The sequence below is a fragment of the Schistosoma mansoni genome (assembly GCF_000237925.1).
Source record: "Schistosoma mansoni, WGS project CABG00000000 data, supercontig 0211, strain Puerto Rico, whole genome shotgun sequence".
Lineage (NCBI taxonomy): Eukaryota > Metazoa > Platyhelminthes > Trematoda > Strigeidida > Schistosomatidae > Schistosoma > Schistosoma mansoni.
In genome coordinates this window covers 216,877-225,525 of record NW_017386081.1, presented here as the reverse complement: position 1 = coordinate 225,525, position 8,649 = coordinate 216,877, and the positions used below count along the sequence as shown (strand labels likewise).

The window sequence follows — 8,649 nt, the reverse complement described above, 5'->3', positions numbered from 1 at the left end:
ACATCAACAAATGCACCAAACAATTGTAGCGATGACGACGATAAAGATCAGTTTCATGAGAGGCTGCAATCAATCATAGCGAAGTGCTCAGGAAGGGACCTGACCATCCTGATGGGAGGCTTAAATGAGAAAGTCGAAATGGACAACATCGGGTATGAAGATGTCATGGTACGACATGGACTGGCTTGGGGAAAGGAATGAGAATACAGGTGAAGAAAACCAGTGTAGTAGCAGCATGCCTCAACAAACAAAAGAGAAAAAGAAAGATCCTAAAATGCAACACAGTGAGTAACAACCAAATCACACTTGATGGAGCCTTGAAAGAGGTGGAAACTTTTGCATATCTGGACAGTAGACGCAATAAACAAGTGGAATTTAATGCAGATGTGAAGGAACGGATTAGGAGAGCAAGGGCAGTTGAAAACCATATGCAACTTAAAACAACTGTCACCTAATATCAAAGTCAGAATCTTCAATACGAACGTTAGGACAGTTCCACTGTACGGAGTTGAAACTTCGAGAACTACCACAAGCCTCATCAAAAAGTGTAAGTATCTCTAAACAAATGTCTATGCAAGATACTTCATGTCCGTTGGTTGAATACTGTCAGCGACAGCTTACTGTGGGAGAGAACAAACCAGCTTTCAGTTGAAGAGGAAATTTGGAAAAGGCGATGGAAGTGCATAGGACATATATTGCGGAAAGCATCAAAATGCACCTCATGGTAAGCCCTAGCTTGGAACTCTCAAGGTAAAAGAACAAATTGCCCCTAAAATCGGAGACAGACATCAAAAGACTGGACAGCATTTAGGAACATCCAGAAAGGAGAGCCCAAGACAGTATTGGTTGTAATTCCCTAGTTGGCGATCTATGCTCCACGAGGGGTAACGGGCTTAAGTACAAGTTATGTAGGCTAATAAATAATGTTATTACCATCCATACTTGGGCATAACTTTGTATTGTTCGTGTTCATCAGTCAACATAATACTTTAAACTTTTGAATTTCGACCTAAATTCATTTTTAAAAGGAAACATTTAGTGCAAAATAGGCAGAATGTAACAATAGTCTATTGATGGTATTATTTTATACAAAAAGGAACGTAAAAATTTGTGTAACGTACTTGTCGCAATTTACGACTGATGACTAGGTTCTCTTTTATGACTTCAGAGAGTTTCTTTTCGGCTGTTTGCGCAGCGGATAAGGCCGATTCGACACTGGATTCCATTTCTTCGAGACGCATATTTGACTGAGTAGTTATTAAATCCAGTTGGGACTCAAAGTATGCACGTTGTGATTCCAGTTGACTTGTTAAGATAGCACTGAATTCCATGCTAATTATGTCTAGCTTTTTGTTACCAGTCTCACTACTGGGCCCAAGCTGAAACAAATAAACGTCAGTTATGCACAGTTGTATAATTCCAAACGATAAAGTATGGTGAGACTAAAACAGTAAAATTACTCAGGATCAATGATTTGTTTCCTTCAGACAACCAGCATGACAGAGATGCTGCCTTCCCACAAGGAGGGGTGGGGTTGGAGAAGGTCGACCCCGAAATAAACACCTCGCCTTATTCCACGGATTTCCGTCTCCGGCAGTAAGGTCCCAACAAATACGGAGCTGACACGAAAATTACCCACAAAAAGGTCGTGTGTGACCGGTTTCAATCAGTTGTCCCTTGGGTACTGCAGTCACGCTCTCAGGTCACTAAGACCACCTCTAATCCAATTTCCTTTTCAGGTACCTACAGAAGGACCCTTCCACGGTGTGGGCAGCCGAGAAGTGATAACCGCCCTCATATCTCTAACAGCACTCCAGAAAAAGCACTATTATAATTGATCCCCGTTAATAGTCGCCTATGTGTTTTTCGACTAAACAGATCCGTAATTTATTTTTTTGAACACATAAATATTGGTACAAGGCGGCACCAGATATATATGCGCCACACAAAAAATTGTCATTTCATCTAATTGTGTGAGGGCTATGATACTGCCCGGAAGCCCAGACCGAAGCAGATGGTTTTTTACAGGGACCACACTCGGAGCCTTCGATCTAAAGGTCTGATCCACAAGGCAGTGGAGCATCGTGAGGAGACGCAGTCCCATGGTAGCCAGTGACCAACACTAGGTTCATACGCCATTTGTTTCCTTAGGATCCTGGAGTCCATGTGCACCATTGGTTTAGAATCAGGGTTTTCCAACTTCCCTAGGTGGACTCACTGGCTCGGTTAAAGCACCGGACATTCGCTTTTCGTCCTCTCAATTTCGTAAACAACACCCTCACCACGAGAAGGCCGTGAGTAGGACTTCTCTGGCAGAGACTGTATACGCGTGGCCGTGTAAGAGCATTTCGAGAGAGAGGGCGGGCTCTCCCCACTCTCGGCCGGACCAGAGCATTTGGGGGCGATCCGTAAGAATTCGGGAGGATAGGGACACACGTCGTTGCCTTTTCGTCGTTTCTGCCTACGCTCCTACTGACTGCAGCCATAATGAAGTAAAAGATGACTTTTACAGAAAACTCTCTGAGCTTCTTCAGAAAGCTAAGCACTCAGACATAGTACTCGTAGCGGGTGACTTTAATGCCCAAGTAGGAAGCTTAAACCAAACAAAAAGATATTTAGGTGGGTATTTTAGTATTCCAGCTCAGCGAACAGATAATGGTGATAGTCTGTTGCAACTGTGTCCAGACAATTGTTTATTTTTAGTAAACACTAATTTTAAACATAAGGAGAGACTTCGTCTAACATGGCGACCCCCTGCACCAAACCAATGATGGGCTCAAATAGACCTTTAGTCATCGTTGGAGAGGTTCGATAGAAGACTTTCGCTCCTTCTGGAATACATGTTTAGACTCTGATCATGCTCTAATACGAGCACGCATTTTCTTGCGCCTCACTGGACGCAGAAAAACCACACTAAGAAGACCCATTAGAATTTAACTGGAGGACGAGAAAGCCAAAAGTAAGTTCCAGGAACAAATGAGTTCACATTTAGGCAGTTTTGTAGACGAGGCTGACCCAGATGTTGCTTGGAAAGATATACGAACAGCTGTGGGAACAGCAGTAACATCTATTAGTAATTTAAACCAAAGGGTTACAAAAAATCAATGGATTTCTTCTAAGTCTATTGCACTGATGGATTCGCGTAAACTCATCCCATCAGGCTCTGAACACGATGAAGAGCGACAGCAAATCAGAACTAGGTTGACAAAAAGTCTACACAACGATCGTGAGCAGTGGTGGGCAACGAAAGCAAAAGAAATGAAAAAGGCAGTAGCTGTAGGCAACACCAGACAACTATTCAGACTAATAAAAGAAACCGGAATTAAGAAGTAAAGTGTAAGCGAGACAATTTCGGAAAAAGACGAAACTCTTATCTGCTCTCAGCCAAGACGTTTAAAAAATGGGCGGAACACTTTAGAGAACAGTTTAGCTGGTCTTCGGCTACTCTACAGTTACCCACCATTCCCAAACAGTCTGAATGGAACATTGAAGTAGGTCCCCGACCCTAATTGAAGTTCAAAAGGCTATAGCTAATGTGAAGCGAGGAAGAGCTTCTGATCCAAACAGATTGGCTCCAGAGGTCTTTAGATGTGGTGGTGTTAGCGGGACATAGATTGAATTAAAGCATATTTCATGCATGATGGTGTTGCTGCACGCTGATTGACTAATTCTTATCCAATCAGCTCTAGTCGTTGCTTGGAGAAGACTCTAGAAGCTTCTCATGTAAAATCTATAAATATACTAACGTATTTCTTATTGCGCTTCCTACTTCATCTATTCCTGTTATTTGGAATATAATTTCTTCCCTGTCCAACCGTGTTCTGATTTGGGGACTTGTCGAGTGTATTGGTGTCCAAAAATACTAAACAATAGGAATCGCTGGGTCGTAATAAGGAATATATAAACAAGTTATAACAGGTGGTCCAATTTTAGCGACTGCGTTGACTAATATTTTAGCTAAAATCTGGGAGTTGGACGTAATCCCATCTGACTGGTCACAATCACTTACTGTCCCAATATATAAGAAGGGGCCAAAATCACCCTGTGATAACCATAGAGGGATTAGTTTGACTAATATAGCATCTAAAATACTAGTCACAATAATTATCAAACACTTCAGTCAGCGACAACGTAGGACCACGCACATTTATGCATCGGTCCAAGTTGCCATACCTCGTTAGCACAACAAGATGAACACCGGATTCATAGAAGTAATTAATTTAGTGGTGGTAGTATATAAAGAAAGGTTGTATATAAGGATATAGTATAGGAAGGAAGAAAGTTATGAAGCAATTTTAATCTCAAGGTTTAAAGGAAGATAAAGAGTGTATACACCTACGCCATTGTGATCGATTCTGAGCTATGTCACCCACAGTCTCCAACCATTTATTACGATAGTCACGCGGACCCCAACCAGGTAGTCTGCATCTACCAACATGGCTCAGACTAGAAGTTAGTGACTTCATGCTCTGATGCCACGTTTTGGTTTGGCCGCCCCTAACTCTCTTCCAACCATCCCCTACACTAGTCAGCATTGCGTGTCGTGGTAATCGGTGTTCAGGCATACGTAACACGTGGCCCAACCATCTCAGTCGATGAAGATTCATCACCTCATCAACTGATTTATCATCATTCCCTAATACCCTGCGTCTAACCTCACTATTACTTAACCGGTTATCCCAGCAGATGCGAGCAATATTTCTAAGGCATCTGTGGTCAAATACTAGTAACCTACGAGTATCTTCTACTCTTAATGGCCATGTTTCACAGCCATAAAGTAGAACAGAGCGAATTGCTGCGCAGTATACTCGTCCCTTAATTGATAGACGGATATCTCGTCTTCGCCATAGGTGGCGTAAGTTGGCAAAAGCCAAACGAGCTTTTTGAATCCGTGCTGAGATTTCGTCAGACACCAACCCATTAGGGCTGATCAGACTTTCAAGATAAGTGAAGTTGTCCACGCGTTCGACTACTTCACTCCCCATCCTTAGTTCAGGTGTTGACGCAGGCCAGTCCTGGAGTAACAATTTACATTTGGATGGGGAGAAACGCATCCCAAACATCCTGGCATTATTACTGAGTTCCAACAGAAGACTCTGTATTTTGTCAGTGTCTTCACCAAACAGGACTATGTCATCTGCGTATTCTAAGTCGATAAGTGAACCTCCTGGTAGAAGATCAATTCCTGAAAATTCAGTCGACGAGAGTGTTATTTCCAGCAACAGGTCTATAATGAAGTTAAACAAAAATGGGGATAGTGGACAGCCTTGACGGACACCACTTGAAATTGTAAAATCATATGACAGTTCGCCATAAGCTCTCACTTGACTGGTAGTGTTCGAGTAAAGAGCATCCTCAAGGTTTATGTACTTCTCAGGTACACCTTTCAATGACAGACACTGCCACAGAACCTCTCGGTCTACAGAGTCAAATGCTGCTTTAAAGTCAAGAAAAACTATCATTGTCGGACGCCGATAAGCATGTCTGTGCTCTAAAACTTGACGAATGGTGAATATGTGGTCGATACAGCCACGACCAGGTCTGAAGCCAGCCTGATTTTCTCGTGTTTGCAGTTCACGAGTCTTAGTTAGGCGCCCGATAATTATTGAGGCTAGTATTTTAGATGCTATGTTAGTCAGACTAATCCCTCTATGGTTATCACAGGATGATTTTGGCCCCTTCTTATATATTGGGACAATCAGAGATTGTGACCAGTCAGATGGGATTACGTCCAACTCCCAGATTTTAGCTAGAATATTAGTCAGCCTAATCGCTAAAATTGGACTACCATATTTAAAGACCTATGGAGCCAATCCATCTGGACCAGCTGCTCTTCCTCGTTTCAGATTACTTATAGCCTTTTGAACTTCAAGTAGGGTCGGGGGACCAACTTCAATGTTCCATTCAGGTTTTCTGGGAATAGTGGGTAGTTGTGCAGTAGCTGAAGGCCAGCTAAACTGCTCCTTAAAGTGTTCCGCCCATCGTTCTAAACGTTTGGGTTGAGAGCAGATAGGGGTTCCGTCTTTCTCCGAGATTGTCTCACTTACACTTGACTTCTTGATTCCGGTTTCTTTTATTAGTCTGAATAGTTGTCTGGTGTTGCCTACAGCCGCTGCCTTTTTCATCTCTTTTGCTTTCGTTGCCCACCACTGCTCACGATCGTTCCTTAGACTTTTAGTTAACCTAGATCTAATTTCTTTACGCTCTTCGTCGTGTTCAGAGCCTGATGGGATGAGTTTACGCGAATCCATCAGTGCAATAGACTTAGAAGAAATCCATTGATTTTTTGTAACCCTTTGGTTTAAATTACTAATAGATGTTACTGCTGTTTCCACAGCTGTTCGTATATCTTTCCAAGCAACATCTGGGTCAGCCTCGTCTACAAAACTGCCTAAATGTGAACTCAGTTGCTCTTGGAACTTACTTTTAGCTTCCTCTTCCCTCAGTTAAATTCTAATGGGTCTTCTTAGTGTGGTTTTTCTGCGTCCAGTGAGGCGCAAGAAAATGCGTGCTCGTATTAGAGCATGATCAGAGTCTAAACAGGTATTCCAATACGAGCGACAATCTTCTATTGAGCCTCTCCAACGATGACTGATGACAATATGGTCTATTTGAGTCCATCATTGGTTTGGTGCAGGTGGTCGCCATGTTAGACGAAGTCTCTCCTTATGCTTAAAATTAGTGCTTGCTAAAAATAAACGATTGTCTGAGCATAGTTGCAACAGACGATCACCATTATCGGTTCGTTGAGCCGGAATACTAAAACACCCACCTATATGTCTTTCTGTTTGATTTAAGCTGCCTACCTGGGCGTTAAAGTCACCCGCTACGAGTACTATGTCTGAGTGCTTAGCTTTCTGAAGAAGCTCAGAGAGTTTTCTGTAAAAGTCATCTTTTACTTCATTATGGCTGCAGTCAGTGGGAGCGTAGGCAGAAACGACGAAAAGGCAACGACGTGTGTCCCTATCCTTCCGAATTCTTACGGAGCCATTTAGCCGGACAGCACACAGGCGACTGTTAACGGGGATCCATTCTAATAGTGCCTGTTCTGCCCTTGTACTTAGTGCTATGCCTACACCTGCAAGTCCACGAGAACTAGCCAACGGGTCGCCAGATACACGGAGGGTGTATTTCGTTGGCTGTCCATTTTGGCGAGGTGAGGTCAAGTGAATGACCACACTAGGATCCTGTATGCGTGTTTCGGAGACACAGCATACATCAATGGTACGAGATTCTAGGGTTTTAGCTAAGGAGGCCTGTTGACCTATTTGACTTAAAGTGCGTACGTTGAAGGCTCCAATGTGTAGTTTGGAGCGAGGTTTTAGTAGACCTGAGACAGCGTTTCGCGCACTAGAATCGTTGGCCATGGTGACACTTGAGGAGGAAACCGGAAAAGGAAGTTTAGTGTTGAAAGTCAAGGTAGAAGGAATAGTAGGAAATGAAGGAGATTGATTATGAATACAGTGGTCTTGAGTGCTGTTAGAGGCATGAGGGCAGTTATCACTTCCCGGTTGCCCACACCGTGGAAGGGTCCTTCTAGGGGTACCTGAAAAGGAAATTGGGTTAGAAGTGGTCTTAATGACCTGAGAGCGTGACTGCAGTACCCAAGGGACAACTGATTGAAACCAGTCACACACGACCTTTTTGTGGGTAGTTTTTGTGTTAGCTCCGTTCTTCAAAGGACCTTACTGGGACTGCGTCTCCTCACGATGCTCCACTGCCTTGTGGATCAGACCTTTAGATCGAAGGCTCCGAGTGTGGTCCCTGTAAAAAACCATCTGCTTCGGTCTGGGCTTCCGGGCAGTATCATAGCCCTCACACAATTAGATGAAATGACAATTTTTTGTGTGGCGCATATATATCTGGTGCCGCCTTGTACCAATATTTATGTGTTCAAAAAAATAAATTACGGATCTGTTTAGTCGAAAAACACATAGGCGACTATTAACGGGGATCAATTATAATAGTGCTTTTTCTGGAGTGCTGTTAGAGATATGAGGGCGGTTATCACTTCTCGGCTGCCCACACCGTGGAAGGGTCCTTCTGTAGGTACCTGAAAAGGAAATTGGATTAGAGGTGGTCTTAGTGACCTGAGAGCGTGACTGCAGTACCCAAGGGACAACTGATTGAAACCGGTCACACACGACCTTTTTGTGGGTAATTTTCGTGTCAGCTCCGTATTTGTTGGGACCTTACTGCCGGAGACGGAAATCCGTGGAATAAGGCGAGGTGTTTATTTCGGGGTCGACCTTCTCCAACCCCACCCCTCCTTGTGGGAAGGCAGCATCTCTGTCATGCTGGTTGTCTGAAGGAAACACCTTACCGCCGTCACACCTCTGTACAGTCAGCAGTACGACTTCGCCAATCGGACCTTGGGATTGCTGCTTTTAGTCTTACCGCTCTTCAACCGACCTGTCTGGCATGGTAGGACCTCGAGGAACGATTGTTCCAGCCAGCATAGCTCGACTGCTTCATCACGATAGGCAAGCCCGACCACCACGTCAAGGTAGCAGCAACGGTCGGGATCAAACACTTAACGAATAGTGAATATGTGGTCGTTGCAGACACGACCAGATCTGAAGCCAGCCTGGTTTTCTCGTGTTTGCAGTTCACGAGTATTTATCAAACACTTAACAAATACTCGTGAAC

The 8,649-nt window shown here is 43.7% G+C and overlaps 1 protein-coding gene across 1 annotated transcript in view; it reads right to left on the bottom strand.

Annotated features, from left to right (window-relative positions):
• Nucleotides 1–1,079: 1,079 nt before the first annotated feature.
• Smp_199130 (brca1-associated protein (brap2), putative) overlaps nucleotides 1,080–8,649 on the bottom strand; it is a gene marked incomplete at both ends in the record, with an annotated part of 9,910 nt that continues 2,340 nt past the window's right edge. Inside the window, one exon of the mRNA XM_018792743.1 lies at nucleotides 1,080–1,379. Coding sequence (XP_018647216.1) covers nucleotides 1,080–1,379 — 300 coding nt within the window. The remainder of the gene's footprint in view (nucleotides 1,380–8,649) is intronic.